This window comes from Onychomys torridus, chromosome 5, assembly GCF_903995425.1.
Source record: "Onychomys torridus chromosome 5, mOncTor1.1, whole genome shotgun sequence".
NCBI classification, from domain to species: Eukaryota; Metazoa; Chordata; class Mammalia; order Rodentia; family Cricetidae; genus Onychomys; species Onychomys torridus.
In genome coordinates this window covers 14,047,504-14,068,413 of record NC_050447.1, presented here as the reverse complement: position 1 = coordinate 14,068,413, position 20,910 = coordinate 14,047,504, and the positions used below count along the sequence as shown (strand labels likewise).

General features: G+C 41.8%; 1 protein-coding gene across 2 annotated transcripts in view; it reads left to right on the top strand.

The window, feature by feature from the left end:
- Positions 1–20,910, top strand: part of Siah1 (siah E3 ubiquitin protein ligase 1) — a 26,717-nt gene extending 5,807 nt beyond the window's left edge. The window contains exons 1-2 of one of the 2 annotated variants that reach the window (XM_036187623.1): positions 16,648–16,759; positions 19,503–20,910. In XM_036187623.1, coding sequence (XP_036043516.1) covers positions 16,663–16,759; positions 19,503–20,353 — 948 coding nt within the window. In that variant the 5' untranslated portion in view covers positions 16,648–16,662 and the 3' untranslated portion in view covers positions 20,354–20,910. Of the gene's footprint in view, positions 1–16,647; positions 16,760–19,502 lie in introns of those variants that run through there. The other variant, XM_036187622.1, reaches the window with a different exon arrangement.

Below are 20,910 nucleotides of genomic sequence, written 5' to 3'. Positions count from 1 at the left end.
CCTTTGTGTGGGTTTGTCTATGAGTATACTGTGCCTTCAGAGCCAGAGGAGGGCGTTGGATCTCCTGTAGTTGGAGTTGTAGGTGGTTGTGAACTGCTCAGTGTGGGTGCTGGGAGCTGAATTCAGATTCTCTGCAAGAGCAGCAGACATGCTCTTAACCATGGAGCCATCTCCATCCTCAGCCATAAATATTTTAAAGTTAACTTCGTTGACCTGACTGAAATTGGTATTTCCCCATTAAATGTTAGATACCTGTTAGTAACTGTTGAGCTGGCTATCTCAAAAGGAGTTGGTGCTTATAAGTCTTGGTATCTTACAACTTGATACTTGTGATAGTAGGTACATTTTCTCCATGCCCTCTGTGCTAATTCTATTCTAGACTTTTCTTCCCTCTACTTGTTATTGTTGCTGTTGTTTGGGGTACTGGGGAGAAGTCTAGAGCCCCAGGCATGCTAGGAAAGTGCTCTACCACTGAGTTTTGTTCCCAGACACCTTACCAATTTTAGCAGTAGATTCACATTTAAACCACTTTTTTTTTTCTTTTTGAGACAGGGTTTCTTTGTGTAGCCCTGGCTGTGTGGAACTGTATGGAACTCAATCTATAGACTAGGCTGGTCTTGAACTTACAGAGATCCACCTGCCTCTGGCTCTTGAGTGCTGGGACTGAATGTGTGCTTCACCATGCCCCGTTTAAACCACTTTCTTAAGGAAGAGCTGCTTTTAGCTTATTCCCTTTTATACATGTTGTAGGCGTTTGTGTTCATATACTTTTGCCAACATGTAAATCAGAAGAAAGGCCCTTGGAAGAAAATGTGCTAGATCACAGAGATATACAATTAACATTGTGGTATAAACTGCTTAATTGTGAGCACCTTTTACATAAGTATCTCCCAAAGAGTTGGAAAATTCCCTACATTTTTGCTAAGAGTTAAGACAAAAGTCTTTGAAAACAAATTTTCGTATGTCATTTCTTTACTTTTTGAACTTTCCCTTTGGTTGAAAAGTTTTATATATAATGTAGAATTCACAAGGTTTTTGTGTGTTTCTGTTTTGTTATGAGACAGAGTCTTACCATGTAGCCCAGATTGGAACTCACTGTATAGTCCTGTCTGGCTAACTTACAGCAACTCCCCTGCCTCTGCTTCCCAGTCACTGAGATAGCAGGTGTGAGCCACTATGTCTAACTTCTCAAGAGTTTTGTTTTGCTGTATTTGGGATAGAACTTAGGGCCTCTCAAATGCTAGGCAAATGTTTTGTCACTGAGCTTTGTAGAAGCCTACTCACAGCTCCCCACAAGGGTCTTTGATGTTTTGCCTGCATGCACTAGGTACATGTCTACTGCCTTAGGAGACCAAAAGAGGGCATTGGATCCCCTGGAACTGGAGTTACAGTTGTGAGCTGTGCTATGTGGGTGCTGGGAGCCCAGGTCCCCAGGAAGAAAAGCCTGTGCTCTTAACCCTGAGCCATTTCTCCAGCTCTCTACAAGGTTTTAAAAGAAGGATGATTCCCCATTTCTTTTTCAGAAGCAGCTAGGTTTAGCTGATTATTTTTGTACTTACTATTGTCTATTGATTTCCTTCTGTGTATGAAGTGAGAGTTCCCCCCGCCTCCCCCAGCCAGGCTGGAAAGGTTGCTTATAATTGTATCTCCATAGCAGATGATGATTTTCCCCTTGCGCTCTTAAAGTTGTATTTCTTACAGCGAAAACCCTCTCTTTATTTTATGCCTTACGCTTTTTCTGTGCTCTACCGTAACCGTCACCACATCTCTTGCTAATTCTCTAAACATTCAAGTTACTTGCAGGCTGCAGACTGTAGGTCACTGCCTTCTCCAGGCTAAGTTGTCATTCTTAGAGCCCCTTTATTGCACTGAATTTATTTTAGGCTCTGTTTACTGCAACCCCTGTTCCTTCTTGCTTCATTTCCTTGAATTTGAAGAGCTTGTGCAGTTTCCTGAGAACATATGTAGAAGAGATCGTATTTCAAAACGTTGCATCATTATTTTGCTCTCAATGCTTCCAGCATAGTTTGATCTGGATAATTATTTTCTTCAAGAATTTAAAAAGCAATACCATATTGCTTTGTAACTGGATATTCAAAAGTGCAATGCTTCTGTGCTTTCTGCTTACCCATCCAACAAATTTATTTTGAGGTGATGCTGTGTGTACTAAGTCTTGTTTTAAGTATTTGAGGTACATCATTGAACTAGACAAATTCCACCTTCCAAATAAGGGTGGATGGCCCTGGAGCAATTAACATAAGTAAATTGTATAGTATATAGAAAGTAATGCAGTCTAAGGAATAAACATTAGAGACCCCTGGGAAGTAAGGAGAGAAGAAAAGAGGGTTAAGGAGTTGAATAAACTTAGAGGTTTTAGGAGTGCACAAAACTCGAGGCACAGGGTTGCTTTTTTTTTTTTTTTTTGGTTAAAAATCTTTTTTATTACATTTTAGTATGGGGATTTACACATGTCCATGTGGCATGATAATGTGTGTGTAAGCAAGAGCCATCTTTCCAGCCTGCTTGAATGAAGTTCTTGCTGCCTCATCATCCTGAGGTACAGACATGCCCCACCATGCTCAGATGAGGTTACAATTTAAAATAGAGAAGCAAGGTTGGTCTCATCGAGGAGGTAATGTATGAATGAAGATTTGAATCTAGGAGAAAAGTGTTTGAAGACAGAAGGTCCACTGAAATAACCTAGCCTTGTCATGGAAGAGTGAGGAAAAGAAGTGATTGATAGAGTATTGCAAACACATCATTATATCGTTTAGGGCCTTACAGGCCATTTATAAGATTTTAGTTTTCAGTCTGTATGTGTGAATCGGAGGACTAAGCTTGCTGTGCTTGAACATATTAGTGGATAAATGTGGGAGACAAAGACGGAAAGAGAGGAAGGCTGGATTAGGAAGATGTAATCTTCCAGGTGAGAAATAGTGTCTTAGGCCAGATGGTAGTGTAGAGATGTTGAGGAACAGTTTGATTTTTACATGACTTTTAAGGAGATACAATAAGATTGACTGGTTGTTCTAGGTATATGGTATAAAAGAGGGGTGACTTAAGTCTCCTGATCTTATGCCTCTTCCTCCCATGTGCTGATATTACAGACAGCTGGGCTTTGTTTGTTTGTTTGTTTGTTTTTTAATTTGGGCTAGGGATATACTTTTTTAAAGTTATTTTTTTAACTTATAAATAACATAATTTCCCCCTTTCTCTTCTCCCTCAACCCTTCTGTGCACCCTTCACTTACTTTCAAACTCATGGCCTCTTTTTCTTTGTTTAGTTGTGTGCATTACATAATATATAAATAAAACATGCTCAGTTTGAATAATGCTAACTGTGTATGATCTCAAGAGTTGACCACTTGGTATTGGATAGTCAATTGTGGGAGAGGCTTCTTTCCCCTCTCAGCACTTCCCCATTTGCCTGTAGTTCTAGGATTGAGGCTCCCTGTGAGTTTTCCCACTTCCATGTTAGCATGTCCATTGGTGGTGTCATTGTTCGGATCTTGTTTAGGTAGCCATGGTTGCTGAGACTTCATGGGTGTAGCTTCTGACATTTCTAGGAGATACATTGTCTCAGAAGAATGACAAACTGTTGTTCTTTGTCTTTGAATTTTTCCACCCCTCTTTCCCTCTTATCTGGTGATCTTGAGCTTTAGGTTCAGGAGTTCTGTTATAGATGTGTCTGTTGGGACTGGCACCATACAATCTCTTGTTCTCTGGATTTTGGTTGGTTTTAGTTTTCTGTAATGGTCAGTTGCAAAGAGAATTTCCTTTGATGAGGGGTGAGAATGCTTATCTATGTATAAGGATAAATACTTAGAATGTAATTATGTTGGTTTAGTAAAGTGGCACTGTAGGTTCTTCTCCAAGATCCACGACTTTACTAGCCCTAGGTGATTGGCTAGGTTTCCAGTCCCAGACATGATTTCTCTCTTGTTGAGCGAGTCTTAAGTCCAATTAGAGAGCTGTTGGTTACTGCCAAGGTAGTCATGCCACTGCACTCTGTGGTTACTGTGGTTCATGGCTTTCATAGCTGTGTGGGAGTATTGAATACTTCCTCCCTTTGGAAGCCTGCATGGCATCTTCTGGTACCATGAATGCTAGTCCTCAGAGGAGACTTTCAGGTCAGATCTAGTTCAGATCCTCTGGGTCCTCTGTCCAAAGTATATGGTGTCTTCAAAAATAGGGATTTAACCTTGCACCTCTGTGAGGCAGCCAAGGATAATAGCAATGGCCTGTAATATTTTGGGAGTCTATTGAACAACCCTGACCAACAACTCAAAAGGTTTTATGCATGGTGTCGGGATTTTTGCTAGATACACTATGGCTCTTGTGGGAGCATTGTCACCCCAGAAGAAAAAATTTCATTTAAACTATATATGTATATTTATACACAGATTTATATGTATTATGTATAATTTCAGTAGATAATAAATGATTCCTTATGACTTTCTGACAGATTTCCTGTTATTTCACCCTCCTGTAGTTTTTCTTCCTCCTCCTCCATAATTAAAACTCCTCCCTGTTTTTACCATTTCTTCCACAAAATCACTTATAATGTGTCTCCTCTTTGTTGTTCTTCCTCCCTCTCCACAGTCCCTTCTACTTTCCTAGTTTCTGAGGTTACTCCAGGTTTTATACTCACATCTGAAGATTTGAAGCCTCAGATGGAGAGAACTTGTAGTTCACCCCTCTCAATGTGATCTTTTCTAGTTCTATCCATTTACCTGTCTAGACTGGTGAAGGATGTACCTAGAGATACAAATTAAAATTCTTGGAGAATTTAAAGAATCATACACATTACCAGTGTAAGAAAAGGTGGCTGTGGGCAACTCTGAAGTTCAGAAGTTAGGAAAGAAAATGAGTAATCAAAGGATGATGAAAAGGATAGAAAGTCATCAGTTAGTGATTAAAGTTTATAAGACAGGAGGCTGATCTGTAAACTGTCACATGTTGGTGACAGTTCACAACTTGCAAACAAATGTCCTGAAATATTGGGTACTGTGTTCTAAATTTATGTCTTAAGGCAGTTATGGAATGAGCTGGTCAGCATGCTGGCAGTTGGTTCTGGAGGTCAGAATAACTGGCTGGGGATCCAGTTTAGTTGATAGTATTTTTGCCTAGCATGAAGCTCTGAGTTCAATCCACAGAACTTTATAAAATTGGGCATGTTGGCAAGAGGTTCAAGAGTTTACATAGTGAGTTAGAGACTAGTCTGGACTACATGAAACTCTGTCTCTTACACACACACACACACACACACACACACACACACACACATTTAGAGAGCTAAATATCTAGGCCAATTTGTCTCATTGAACCCAGAGAAATAGTTCAAATTCTGGTGTTTCTTTGGATTTGGGGATATTGAGTAACTTTGTGAGTTAAGCATTTCTCATCTAGAAATCTGAAATGCCTCAAAATTAAAAAGCATTTAAGTGTCATATCATTTTGGATTTTGGATTTATTGATGCTTTGTGTGTCTAGACAGCTTGTTGGGGGTGAAGACTACCTAAAATCAACCTATATTGCATTTCATGTGTGTCACTAAATATCAGAACACAGCAGAGAGTTCACATAGCATAAGTGGAACAGGCAAGACCTTCAGATGCCAAGAGTTGTCTGACTTCTCAAAACTTTCTTGAGATACTGTGGTTGTAACAGAAAAGGTACCACGTTTATTTTCCCTGGTATTTCCCTATATCTGTCATTTTAGTTACTGAAGTTTCATTTATCTGTGATCACATGTCCCAAAAATACATGGAAAATTCTGGAGAGAATATATGAATTTCATAATCACTTGAGTCATGAATTACCCTCATCTAGTGTGTCCATGTTGTATGTGCTACCTGCAGCCAACTAAGTTATTGTACCATCTACCAACAAGATAGACTGTCATGGCACTACAGTGAGTAAGTCTGAATAGTCCTTGTTTTACTTAAAGAGCGGCTCAGGAGGGCTAGAAAGAGAGCTTAGGACCCAGGTTTGAGTCCCAGCACCCACATGGTAGCTTCTGGCAGTCACTCCAGCTCCATGATATCTGAAATCCTCTCCTGGCCTCCATAGGCAATAGATATACACATGATGCAGAGACATACACACAAGCACAACATTTATACACACAGAATTTTAAGAAAAAGAAAAATTAAACACTAGCTCAGAAATCTAAGAGTTTTATTACTGGTGATTAAGATCTTGAGAGGTTAGAAACAGCTTTCTTTAAGTGAAAAGATCAAGCTCTTGATTTAATAGGGAAGAAACGTTATCAGAGAACACATAGAGTAAATTACTGGTAGTCTCTTAATTGTGCCTAATTTTAAATTAAACTTTGTCATAAGTTTGTATATAATATATATGCATATATGTATATGTACTACCCCAAACCACAGTATATGTAGTGTGCACTACTGTCTGCAATCTCTGCAATCAGTTGGGTTTTGGACTTGCTCATGAATAAGGAAGGAACAGTACTTGCTCTATAGGGATGGTAAAGTGTTTTGTTTGGGGGATGCTAATACTTCGTTTTTGACAGTATGTAAACAAATTGTGTGTGCTGTGTAGCAGAACTGCCTACAGTGGTGAAGTTAGGACTGTACCATTCTTACAGTGAAGTCTGAGGTTTGCAGGGCTCCGCGTACTTAAAGCACTCAGTCCTGCTGACAGTCATCTAGTTCTCCTTGGTATAAGCTAATGACAGATCACGTTTCCTTTGACTAAGAAAGACAGTAGGAAGAGGTGTAGAGGATTCACATGATGTAACATTTAGCAGGCTTATTCTGTCTACAATGCCCTCTTTGGTTGGTTGAGTTTTTGTTTATTTGTTTTTGAGACAGGGTCTCTATGTAGCTCTGGCTGGCTGAGAACTCACTTGCTTCTGCTTGCTGGGATTAAAGGCACAAGTTGTTATGATGCCTGGTTTACATGCTCTTTTGTTGTTTCAAAGGGATTCCTTAAAACTTAACTCTGTCTTTCTCATCACCCATTCCCCTCCCCCAAGAGAGGGTGACTATGCTTCCTTTACAAGGAAAATGGAAATCTTGTATTTCCTTAGCCTTCTCCAGCTTGGCTATATGTATATACTTTCTTCTGTTGATGCAGAAGAAGTTCCTTTATTTTCTCAGGTACTGAGAGTTGTGCACAGGGGCCTGTACCTGCTCAACCTGTCTTTTTAGTTTTTGAGACAGGATCTCACTAAGTTGCCTAGGCTGGCCTTGAACTCACTTTTCTTGTCCTTTTGCTCAGCCTCCCATGTACCTGGGATTACTGGCCAGACCCACCAGGCCTGGATACATGGGGGAAGTTCTCTCTTCCAATAGTCTGGTTCTGACTAAGAATGTTCCTGCTTTGCTGTTTCTTGTGCTCTCTCTCCTCCCCTGTTTACTGGACTCTAATGCTTGCAGTATTCTGGTATCCCCTATTTAAAGATAGAAAAGAAGTTTAAAGTTTCATCCTTCCAGCTACCATGCACTTGTTACTTCTCTTTATGGTCTCCTTCTTAAGTGCTACTCTCAGACCACACCCTCCTCAATCTTCTGTGTGACTTTACCCTATTGTATCTCCAAGGCTGCTTTTGATGAAGTCTGCTCTAGGTGGCCTGGATTGGGGCTATTTCCTTACCATGTGATTACTACCTTGCTGAAGGAAGTAGGGTGAAAGACCTCTTTTGCTTTACTTTTAAGAACTTTAACCTCAGCTGGGTGGTGGTGGCCCACACCTTTAGTCCCAGCACTGGAGGCAGAGGCAGGCGAATCTCTTTGTGTTTGAATCCAGCCTGGCCTACAGAAAGACTTCCGGGAGAGCCAGGGCTACACAGAGAAATCTTATCGCAAAAAACAAGCCAAACCAAACCAACCAACCAACCAACCAACCAACCAACAACAACAACAACAAAAAAAACCCAAACAAACAAAAAACAAAAACAAACAACAAGAACAACGAAAACCCCAACAAGCCCTTAACCTCGATAGGTAGGGTTTCATACCTACCAAGATCTCCTGCCAGCACCAGTTGGGTTTCCTGTAATTCAGTTCTGTGCGCTGTCTCAAGTTTGACCCTACAGGTTAAGCTCTGGGTCTAGAGGTTCGAAAGTCATTCTCAGATTGTAATTTACACTTGTGACCAACAATACATTATGGATGGATATAAAGTAGGGTTTACAGGACTACTTTCTCTGATTTGGTAGTTAGCTAGGGTGGATCATTGGGACTCTTACATATTTTGCTGATGTTCATTTGTTGTAAATGATACAAATAACATACGATGAGCAGCCAAGTAGAAGAAATGAATAAAGCAAGTTAGGAAGGAAAGGGCTCTGTGTCTTCTTGTGTATATACCCTCCAGATACTTCTCCCTGATCCTCTTTCTGGAAACTAAGCCCTATCCTGGGATTTTTATGGAGGCTTCATTATTTACACATAGTTGATTAAATAATCTCTAGCCCTTTGCAGTCAACCTTACCTTTAGCCAAGAAAGTCCTTTCTTTGAAAAGTCAAGGGTTTTTTTTTTTTTTTAAGTCAAGTTTTTGAGTGACAGAATTGTATCCATGGCCACCAGCTCTGTCCTCTAGCAAACCTGTAACCCCAGATATCAGCCATTCATTAGCATACAAAGATTTCAAGGATTTTGGCTCTCCCCTCTTCCCTCTCCAAAGTGCTGATTAGGGCTTGAATCCCTGTGCTGGGCTAAGACTTCATTTCTTGTTAATCAGTTGATTAGTTTGATTATTTCAGGAGTAGTTTTCTTAAAGGTTCCTTCCATCACTGATATTTGGGTCCTTGCATAGTTATATCTGCTTATTATCATTTTACTATTTTTTAAAAAATATGAATAATAGGAATTTCTTAAATTTAAGGAAGATAATTTGTCCTAACAATGATGTACATGTGAGGTTTTTTTGTTTGTTTGTTTTTGAGGTAGAGGTTCTCTGGGTAGCCCTGGCTATCCTGGAACTCTCTCTGTAGATTAGGCTGGCCTTCTGAGTGCTGGGATTAAAGGCAGTGCATCAATACTGCCTGGCTCCTTTTCAGTGTTTATACTTTGTTATGGCTTCCATCTTAGGGTTTTCCATGTGACTAGTAGAACTGGCTATACTTAGGAGTTCTTCTGTGAAAATACAGAAGGCCTGCAGGTGGAACACTTTCCTGGCATATTTGAGAGCCCTGTGTTGCTGGACTCAGGTTCATAGAATATATCCCATTACACCAGGTTTGGCCACCCATCCTCAATAAACCAATGAAAAGAGCCAAATTAATAATGAAAAGCAGGGGCTCAGAGGTTAAGAACACTGGCTGCTCTTCCAGGGGACCTCAGTTCAATTCCCAGCAACCACATGATGGCTCACAACCATCTCTAATGAGATCGGGTACCTTCTTCTGGCCTTAAGGCATACATGCAGACAGAACACTGTATACATAAAAAATAAGTAAATCTTTAAAAAATAATGAAAAGCAGAAAGGGGGATTTGTTCAATGTAGCCACATTGGGAAGAGGGATAAAGATAAGTGATGCCTGTCTGCAATTAGAGTTTAAAGGGAAGGGGACAGATATACCTAATTAAGCAGTGTGGCCAAGGTATTGCCTTACCATTGCCTCTATTCCCTGTCTTTCCTGCAAGGTCATTTGACAAGTTGTAAATCTTTCTGTTGGAGACAAGAGTCTTCTTTGGTTGTACCTCAGTGCCTCAGGCAATTCCTGAGGAATTCTCATTTTGGGGGATCAGTTTCAGTAAGAGAGGCACAAGCATGTCTTTAGACCTGTCAGGCAGGCTGGTTATATGTGGGCTAGATCCCCAGTAGTACAACATATAAAACCAAATGAAACCCAAAAGATAGAGTCCAGCTTCAGACCTTGAAAATGAAAATCTATGTTTTTTCCAAGACCCCTAGATGGTTAGTAAGCTCAGTGGGCTTGAGAACCATTGTGGTGTAGGGACGGACTCTTCTTTAATGAACACTTCAGATGCTGGGATGTCTAATTGCTTAGATGACTTACTCTTAGTTTGTATTTTATTTATTAACCATATTGCAGGATCTCTTTTACATAGTACCTATGAGGTTCTGATCAGGTATTTTTCTGAAGTGGAAGCCTCAGTAGGGACTCTTGGAAGAAGCAGATGCTTCACAGATTTGAGTTGCCTTGCAAGTCACTGCCTGTGTTCTTTTTCCATAGCAGCTTCCTGTCAGGTCCTTTTCTTGACACATACAGAGAGACTCAAGGACAAACCCATGTCTTCAGAAACACCTCCTATGAGAATGAGTCTCGTTGGCCTGAAATGCACCATTTTTGCTAGAATGACTGGCCCTGGAGCTCCAGGAATCCTCCTTTCTTCATTTCCCAGTGCTGGAATAACAAGTACTCCCCTACACTTGGCTTTTTATGTGTGTGAGGGGTTGGATTAGGTCTTCATGCTTGCAGAAGTGAGCTATCTCCAGCATGTTTAAATGTTCTAATTCAAACCTATAATATAAAGTATAAATTCATAATTGGATAGTTGTAATTTTATTAGCATTTTTTGCCACTTAGAATTTGAACTCAAGGTCTTGCTCCTGGTAGTTAGGCATAAGATCTACCATTTGAATGAAAAAGGAAATAAAAAAGGAAGGCCATGAGTACTCGTAGGCATGGTGGAGAAGGTTTATTGTAGATAAAAGAGAGCATAACCAGAGGCAGGAACATCTGGGAGAGTCCAGAGTGAATATTACCCTAAGCCAGGCCATATGAGAAGGGGAGAGGGGAAAGCCAGGAGGGTAAAGAGTAGACAAGGGGCGGGCGCAGGGTGGAGGGCAGGGGATCAACATGGCTGGATTATGTAGAGAAGGGCAGCTCAGCCCCTGGGCTGGAGAAATTTAGGGTAGTGGGGCTGGGGTATGCCAGCCATATCCTGTAACAGGTTGGGACTGAGGGATGCAGGGAGAACCTGGCAGCCATGTCCATTTGATATGTTAAATAGGCACCTCAGTTAGCCATTTGTCTGGAGTTTGAGACCTAACATCCCCTCCAGTCTCTTTGTTGCTAATCAGTGATAAGGGAGGGGGCACAATCTCTTCTATGACCACTTCCTACTAACATTGGGGTGTTGGGGACCCAAGACAGCTGGAATATTGGCCAAGGCCAGGAAGAGCAGGGTGCTTCACTTGCTGTCCAGGCTCTATGGGACCATCTGGGGCTAAGGAAGTGCACGCCACATTGGAGCAGTCTGTGAGGCTGGACCATCTGGGGCCAGCTGCTTTGGAGCTGTCTAGGATGCAGAGGCTCAGGCTGATTGGAAAGTCTGTCTGAATGAAGCACATGGGGCTGGTGAGTTTGGAGTAGTTTGCAGTATTTAGTTCATTTGGAAATTTGCTGGAACAGATAAAATATATTAGGGACAGAAGGTAAAGTTAAGGATTTTAGGGAGAATTTTTTAAAATAATTTATTTTTATGAGTATTGATTGGTGTTTTGCCTTCATGTATGTCTGTGCGAGGGTGTCAGATCCTCTGGATCTGGAGTTACAGACAGTTGTAGGCTGCTATGTGGGTGCTCGGAATTGAACTTGTGTCCTCTGGAAGAGTAGTCAATGTTCGTAACAGCTAAGCCATCTCTCCAGCCCCTAGGGGAAAATTTTTTATCTAGGGTATACATTTGAAACTTCCAGACCCATGGTCCTGGTAGTTGGAGGACTGGATTCCCAAGACCAGGGGGGAGAGAGAGAGGTCCCACTCTCAGGAATAGGCAGGTAGAGGGAATTAAGGAGTACTTGAGTCTGTTTGGCCTGCAAGAGGTGGATTCGAGTCAATTCCCTGAAGCCACTACCTAGATGGTTGCCCTAGGCTCCTGTGGTCTCAGTGTTCATAGTTCTTTGACTGTCATATAGGACAGCATTTAATCTGTAACTGCCACATAGAGCAGCCTTGGCCAGACCCAGGTCTGAAAGATGTTCCTTTGGAGAAAGACTTGGAGGATGACTTACTTTGACCAGGCAGAGTAGAGCAGTCAACCTAGAAGTGTCTCTGGCAGCATCAAAATAAAAATTAAGCCATAAATACAGCCCATAGGGAGACTGGGAACTTTTCTGATCCCATATACTATAAAAGTATGTTGTTATAGAAAATCAGTTTTTGTATCCAGATAGGTAAAGCTTAACAAGGTGAGCATAGACAAAGAAGCTAGACAGATATTACTGTGATCCCAAGTAGACCTTAGGAATTTATAAACCTTATTTGTCAAATATACCTTATTTATCAAACATATGTTGTTACTTACCTAAATTTTCTAGAAGCCTGGGGTTGAACAGTTAGCAAAGACATAAGTAGTTAGGTGTAAACTTCCAAGTCAGCTTTTGTTAATCTGAGTAGACCTTTATAACCTTAAAGTTTTATCATCATAATCCATACCAGTCCAAAATATTTTTAGAGACCTGTTATTTCATTAGAAAGGGGAAGCAGAAGGCTCAATAGGACTAAAACGTTATATAGGTGTTGCCTTAGTCGGTTTATATTATGTGCTCATCATAAGATGGTGGATAAGTCCCATGGCATGTACTTAACCTTCATAAAGATGGCTGCCAGCCACATAGCTGTTACTTAAAGATTTATTTATTTATTATGTATACATACAGTGTTCTGTCTGCATCTATGCATGCAGGCCAGAAGAAGGAACCAGATCTCATTACAGATGGTTGTGAGCCACCATGAGGTTGCTGGGAATTGAACTCAGGACCTCTGGAAGAATAGCTAGTTCTGTTAACCACTGAACCATCTCTTTAGCCCTTAAAGATCTTTTTTTTTTTTTTTTAAGGTCTGTGTGTCTGTGTCTGCCTGTCTGTCTCTGTCTCTCTCTCTAAACAAGAATTGATTCCAACTAGGCGGTGATGGTGCACACCTTTAATCCCAGTACTTGGGAAGCAGAGGCAGGTGGATCTCTGTGAGTTCCAGGACATCCAAAGCTACACATAGAAACCTTCTGTTTCAAAACAAACAAACAAACAAACAAACAAACAAACAAGAGTTGAATCCAAGTTGCATATACAGTATATTCTAAACAAGAGTTGATCCACATATGTATAGTAAGTTGTAGCAAATTAAGATTGCTTATGTATAGATTTTTAATTATAAGCCTTTTGTTAAAGTCTAAAGCCAGGTTTTGTTACAGTTTTATAGATTTTTTTTAAACTATCCCCAAAGAACTTACAAATCCTGAGATATGATTTACAGCAGTTTTAAGAGATTTTTTTTTTTGAGAGCAGAGCAAAGAGAAATTATAGAGATAAAGGTTTTAAGAGTAGGAAATAGAAGGGTAGAGCAGAGCTAGTTTAGATATAAGAGATTTGAGGATCATTTGTTTATGCTGTGGCAGATGTTAAGATTGGTGAGAATTTGGAAATCAAGTGTGCCAGTTTTGGGCCATTGATCTGTACTGAGGCCAAGCTGTTTATAGTCGGAGGACAGGAGGGTGGTGGATGTTGAAAAATGAAACTCCTCTGGAGGAAATTTCCAAGAGGAGCTGAGAGAGAGAGTAGTGGCCCAGATGGGCATGGGTTTAGAGGGCTTAGAGAATGTGTGGGGGAGGAGGAGGAGAGGCCTGGGAGGCTTAAGGAAGAGACAGAGCAGGCAGCTGGATGGGAGAGGAAACTTTAGGAGGGAGCTGAGAGCAGAAGCTGTGGACTGTAGACAGTGAGAGACAGCAGGTAGGGCTGGATGAAGTTCCTCAGGGGAGGTGAGAAAGCCTGCTGAGCTGCGGTGGATAAAGAGTCTTTGTGACAAGAATTTCCACCCAGGGCATCCTCAAGGGGAATGGGAAACTTGTCAAAGAGGAAAGTGTTCCAAATCACGAGGAAAAATGTCTCTTCCCATGTGACTGGGGCCCAAGTAGGGCGAGAGGAGCCACTGGTGTGGCTTTTGTAGTAATTGTTACGATAGAGCATGCGGGAGGCCTTGGTGGGAGAGCCAGGGTATCCCATGGTAGGTGAGAGACAGAGATGCCATGCAGACAGAGCTCAATGAAGAGTTTTATTTGGTGGGGGGAAAAGACAGGGGAGAGATAGGGAGCGGGGAGCACACCTTGTCAGCATAGAGAGAAAGAGAGAGTGAAGGAGGAGGAGAGGTTTTCTTTTTTAAGGGGACTTTGCATCAGGATACAGGGCAGCCTCAAGGGGCGGGTGAGAATACTAACAGTAATAGTAGACACAGCAGGCATCTTGGGGTGCACTTACCTGGTAGAGAGATGAGAGAGCAGGGAGAGGGAGATGCTAAGTATCTTTAGTAGAGACCCAGGTGGATGTAGCAGGCCAGAGCCGAGAGGCAAGTGCCCAGGTAGGTGGGTACCCATCCCAAGGATGTAGAAGGCTCTAGGAGTCAGAGATTCATTTATGGCGTAGACAAGGAGAGGCATGGTTAGAGCATGTAGGGTGGGGAGAAGTAGTGAGAAGGCAGACTGTAGATGTGGGGTCAAATTTGATGGGTGACAGGAGCCAGCGGAAACAAATGATCCATACATCATAACGTAGGAGAATCAGGTCGGCAGCCTGGTTCAGAGCAGCCGAGTTCCTTGGAAGGGAGCTCATGTATGCCAGTCCTGGCTTTTGGTACCAGATGAATGAGAAAAGAAATAAAAGGAAGGACATGATTGCTCCTAGGTATGGTGGAGGAGAAGGTTTGTTGTAGATAAAAGGGGGAGCATAGACCAGAGGTAGGAACATCTGGGAGAGTCCAGAGTGAACATGAACCTGAGCCTGGCCATGTAAAGGAAGGGGAGAGCCAGGAGAGTAAAGGGTAGATGGAATGGGTGTAGGGTTGGTGGGGAGTAACTAAAATGACTGGATTGTATAGGGAAGTGCAGTTCAGCCCCTGGGCTGGAGAAATTTAGAGAAGGGGGTGGGGTATGCCAGCCATACCCTGTAACAGGTAGGGATTGTGGGATACAGGGAGAACCTGGCAGCCAGGTCCACTTTTGTATGCTAAATAGGCACCTCAGCCATCCATTTGTTCTGGGTTTGAGACCTCACACCATCGTCCTATACCCTCATTATTATAGCTTTATAGTAAACATGTACTTTCTGAGAAGAATTTTAGGGAATTAAGAAGAGGTGAATAGTCTTTGCATTCTATCAGGGCTTGGAGAGATGGCTCAACAGATAAGAACACTTGCTGCTCTTGCAATGGATTGATTGTTTTCCAGCACTCACGTGGTGGTTCACAACTCTCTAAACTCCAGTTCCAGGGGATCCTATGCCCTCTACTGGCCTCTGCTGGCACCATGCATGCAGGTAGTGTACATATACACATGCAGGCAAGGCACTACTGATACACATTAACAAAGTGTATGAGCTGGAGACAGAGCTCAGTTGGTGGAGTGCTTGCTTAGTTTTTGCAAACGCATGACACCACATAAAAGTAGGTGTGGTGCTGAGCAGTCCCAGGACTCACTAGGAGGTGGTAGAAGATGGATGATCAGAAGTTCAAGGTCATTTTCAGGCTCTTAAAGTTCAGTGGCAGTCTAGGATTAATGAGTGAGTCCTAACTCAACAAACAATCAAAAAAAAAAAAAATCCAAAACAACAACAAAAAACCCCAACAGTGGCTAAATGCCCTGAAAATATTAAGAGAAAATTAAAGGCATTAATACTGTTTTCTTCCCTGTAGATAATAGCTATTTAAGCTTTCTGCCAAAAATGGGCTTGATGTACAATTTAGAAAGTATAGGTTGTATTTCTGTTCTTAAAGATGTTTATTGTAGTCTAGTATTAAAGTTAGGTGGAAGTAATTGAATGCAGTAAAGGTGGGCAAGTGATTGGAGAGTTGAAGTTGCTGAAAGTGGGTAAAACCTATTGTATTGGAGGTACTCACTGCCAGTTTTTGGTTGAAGGTTGTCCTAAAGCATGATGTAATACCAGCGGAAACCTTTGAAGCTTCAGCTGACACCATCCAGGCCTGAAGGACTTTATGGGGCAAGGATAATGTTTGTTTAAAAACAAGGCAAGCTACTCCAGATTAATGAGGCCAGTTAAGAAAACTTTCCCAGAGTGGGATGAGAATATAATCTCAATTGGAGGTAGAAGTAGAGTCTTATGTGTCCTGAGTATGTTACTGCACTGGAGGGGGACATTTGAAATAGGCTGGCACACAAGTGGCAGAGTTAGAATTGAGGAAAATAGTAGTTGAGGTCTGTTTGGGGAGAATGTCTTTCATTCCATGCAAACTTGAGAATTCATAGGATAAAGTTGACTTTAGGAGTGATTGCCTGGCTGCACACTTGCCATAGTCCCTGTATGTTTCCTACCCTGGAGCCTTAAGAAAGCACTGAGATCCTGATCTCCGGAAACATGTTCTACCAGACTTCAGTGCTGCCAAGTGCACAGGCTTTATGTTGCGGGGTGGCGCCTGCCAGAGCTGCTCAGGTGGTCTGTGGGGCGGGGCTTGGGGCAAAGTCCGCCCTTTTGCTAGGCCTGCCAGGTGTTGGAGCCTAAGCAGCAGGACACCAGAGCCACAGGCTGCCTTCTGCTGACCACCCAGTTTAGAGTTCATTGGAGTTGTTGTCCCTCCTGGGGACAGGCCACCCTTGAGCTACTTTAAGACTGAATGGAAGTGAGCAGCCTTCTATGCTCAGGAGCCAAGAACCTAAGAGGGTCCTCTGGTGCAGCCTGGCTTTGTGGGTTGCAGGAACCTGACACCTTGCCTCTCATGACCTGGAAGCCACCTGCACCCTTTCTGCATTCCTGGAAGGGAGTCCTGCTCACATGCTTGCCAACAGTTAGGACCAGGACCAGGAAGAGGAAAGGTACCGGCATAAAAGCATCTGTTTTCAAGACAGAAACTGGACTGTGTGAATCCGTAGATTCTGGTTTAGGCCACAGGGCTGTGTCTGGCTGTGGGGTGGGCAGTGAGGGTTCAGTGGAGCTTTGGCAACTCCGAGTTTAAATCTAGCTTACTTCTGCAGACTTGTCCTTGGTTTCTACCTTGGGCTGCTGCCTGATTGAGAGCCTTTGTGGCTCAAGATGGAGCCACATTCTACTCTTCTAACTTGGGAATGGTGGAGCAGTTTTCTGTACTTCCAACCACATTTTGTTTATCATGCCAGTAAAAATCAGTGTGCTTTCTCCAATGTTTGGAAGGTAATAAAAATATGTTGTAACATGACCTGAACTTATGCAGATAAGCTAGAGGAATTTTGCCAGGTCAAAGCACTGGGCTAGTGTTTTTCTTCTGAACTTGGCTATATTGTGTTTAAATATAAACTGAGCTCTTTGATGTGACCGAGGCTGGTTTCAAGAAATCACTTTCCAATTACTGTGTTCCTTTAAGTGAGCCTCACACACACTTACCACGGTGGAGTAGATAGGAAACTGATGGCTTTGGTAATGTCAAGCCCGTTGTTTTACAAGTGACCTAAAATGGATTAATCATCTGCATAAAGAATTTGCTCAGATGGAAAGTAGATTACAGAGCGCCCTTTTTATTGTGGCACCTGGATCACAGGGCTTCAGATGATGGGAGTTGATTCATGTTATATTCTTCCATAGCAGAGCTGTTGTGATGAGTTTTGTTATACTTTATGTATGTGTTGGAGATGAAACCCGAGGGACATGGGCAAGCTAAACACTTTTTAGACTTTTTTGTCCTTTACACTTAAGATTATGCTTTAGTAACAAAAGAAAAAAAAAAAAAAAAAACGCTCCAAAAGAAAATTAAACCTCCAATGCTGCTCTCTTAGCTCCTTTATTTACAATGTCCACTGTCTACTGCAATCCAGAAATCCATTTGTATTGACTTGGTTACATTTATAACTATGGTTGTTTTTGAAACTTAAAGGTCTTTACCACAGGATGTTTATAACTAGGAGGAATTACCATATTAAGTATTTAGTGTAGTCTCTGAGAGTGCACTGTTAGGACATTGATCTTTTGTCAACTTCTGAGATAAATTATGGCCTGCCATATCCCTCAGAGGCAGAGTCCTGGAGAAAGGAGCTTATTGTGCTTGATGCTCACTCACTGGTCCTTTCCAGATGACTGACACCGTGTGTATATTGGTGTGTGCTGCAGCCACACAAGGGGAGCGAAGAGTGCAGTGTTCTTTGCTTGTGGAGTCTGCCCCTCATCCCCATCCAGTGTTTGTGTTTCTGTGGTTGCTTTTACCCTTATTTCCTCCTATCTTGCTGAGTTCCCCTTCCCCTTGTGCGTTATATGAGATTTGTGCTGCAGAATGGAAGCAGAATAAGGACTTTCTTAAATACCAGAGCAGTAACTTACTGAAGGATGCCTCTCCACTTCTCCCTGTTTCTCCAGCCTGGAGGTGGGCACTGATTGACAGGAAACAAAATGATGCTTAGCTAATTCAAATGAAGACCTAGTAGATAGCTGCAGGTGGATAACGGGATGATAGCTCTTCCTTTCCCTGGGCCCTCTGAGCCCCATTCCCAGAACATACCTCTCCAGAAGATGCTGTTCACTGCTGGGAAGAGTTGGTTTGGCTCTGATAGTCTTTGGCATATGAAGAATCAAGCTGTAGGTCTGAAAGTTGAGAAAAATAGACAGAGAGGGAGACTGAGGAGAAAAAGTCAGGCCAAGTAAGTCTTCTATTATATTTAAGGTCTTCTTTTAAAAAAGATTTATTTCCATTTTATTAGTATGGGTGTAATGCCTGCATGTATTTCTGTGCACCACATGTATGCAGTGCCTTGGAGGCCTCTCTTGAACTTCCATTTGGGTACTACGATTTGAACCCTGGTCCCCTGGAAGAGCAACCAATGTTCTTAACTGCTGGAGCATCTCTCTCTCCAGCCTTGTATTTATGTTCTGTTTGTTTGTTTGTTTGTTTGTTTCTTTCTTTCTTTCTTTCTTTCTCTCTTCCTCCCTCCCTCCCTCTTTCCCTCCCTCCCTCTCTCTCTTTATTTCTTTCATCCCAAAATGGGATTTTTCTGTGTAGCCCTGTATGTCTTGTTACTTTCTCTATAGTCCCAGCTGGCCTCAAACTCAGAAATCCATGTGCTTCTGCCTCCTGAGTGCTGGGCTTAAAGATGTGCACCACCCTGCCTGGTTATATTTACATTTTTTGTTTGTTTGCGTATTTTGTGTGTTTTTTTGCTTTGAGACAGGGTTCCTCTGTATAGTCCTGGCTGTCCTGAAACTCCATCTGTAGACTAGGCTGGTCTCAAACTCACTAAGATCCACCTGACTCTTATTTCCAAGTGCTGTGCCAACACAGCCTGGTTGCGATTCTTATCTTATGTAGTCCACTCGAAGGTTTTCAGTACTTGTTTTAAACAGAAAGGTATTTTAAGTGTGCTATAGAACATTTTGGAAATATTATTATATAACTCTAATAAAACTCACCTTTAACATTAATTTTTATTTTATTTGTATATAGTTTTAAAACCATATTTATTTAACTTTATTCTTTTGCTCATGATAATTTTGTGGGATGTTTTACAAGTGTTTATGACATATATACATTATTTATAAATGTGTTATAGTTATAACTTTTTCTCCTGCCTCCTTTTATTTTCTTGTGTTTTATTACAGAAATGAGCCGTCAGACTGCTACAGCATTACCCACTGGCACCTCAAAGTGTCCGCCATCCCAGAGGGTACCTGCCCTGACTGGCACAACTGCATCCAACAATGACTTGGCGAGTCTTTTTGAGTGTCCTGTCTGCTTTGACTATGTGTTGCCACCCATTCTTCAGTGTCAGAGTGGCCATCTTGTTTGTAGCAACTGTCGCCCCAAACTCACATGTTGTCCGACCTGCCGGGGCCCATTGGGATCCATTCGCAACTTGGCTATGGAGAAAGTGGCCAATTCAGTACTTTTCCCTTGTAAATATGCCTCTTCTGGATGTGAAATAACTCTGCCGCACACAGAGAAGGCAGAGCATGAGGAGCTCTGTGAGTTCAGGCCTTACTCCTGCCCCTGCCCTGGTGCTTCCTGTAAGTGGCAAGGCTCCTTGGATGCTGTCATGCCCCACCTGATGCATCAGCACAAGTCCATTACAACCCTGCAAGGAGAAGACATAGTTTTCCTTGCTACAGACATTAACCTTCCTGGTGCTGTTGACTGGGTGATGATGCAGTCTTGTTTTGGCTTTCATTTCATGTTAGTCTTGGAGAAACAGGAAAAGTACGATGGTCACCAGCAGTTCTTCGCAATTGTACAGCTGATAGGAACACGCAAGCAAGCTGAAAATTTTGCTTATCGACTTGAGCTAAATGGTCATAGGCGGCGATTGACTTGGGAAGCGACTCCTCGATCTATTCATGAGGGAATTGCAACAGCCATTATGAATAGTGACTGCCTAGTGTTTGATACCAGCATTGCACAGCTTTTTGCAGAAAATGGCAATTTAGGCATCAATGTAACTATTTCCATGTGTTGAAACGGCAATCAAATATTTCTGGCCAGTGTTTAAAATTTGCATTTGACTTCACAGAGAATAAGGCACCCATCTGCTTGCCAACCTAAAACTCTCCTGGTAGGTAGAAGCTAGACACATGAAGGTAAATAAAAAGAAAGGCTGTTAATACAGGAAACAGTTGCATGTAGTAACACTAATATATTTAAAAATAATTCAACAGTAAACCACTGAAAAAAATATATATACCCAAGATGGGCATCTTTTGTATTAAGAAAGGAAACATTGTAAAATATTTCTGAACTTTGTGTTTGTTGTAGATCGATTGTATTGTTGACGACAATTTTTTTTGGGGGGTGTGTGTGTGTGTCTGTGCACACATGCGTGCACATGTGTGGTTGGTTTTCCTTTAACTGACAAGCCATCTGCGTGGTCATAGACCACTGCTTTCCCCTTGTGAGTCAATACATAGTGCTGCTGTGTTTTTTGTTTTGTTGTTTTTTTTCTCCTTTTTTTTTGTGTGTGTATTTGCTAATTTTTATTCTAGTTTTTCATGAAATAAATTTGACTTTCTTTTCTGT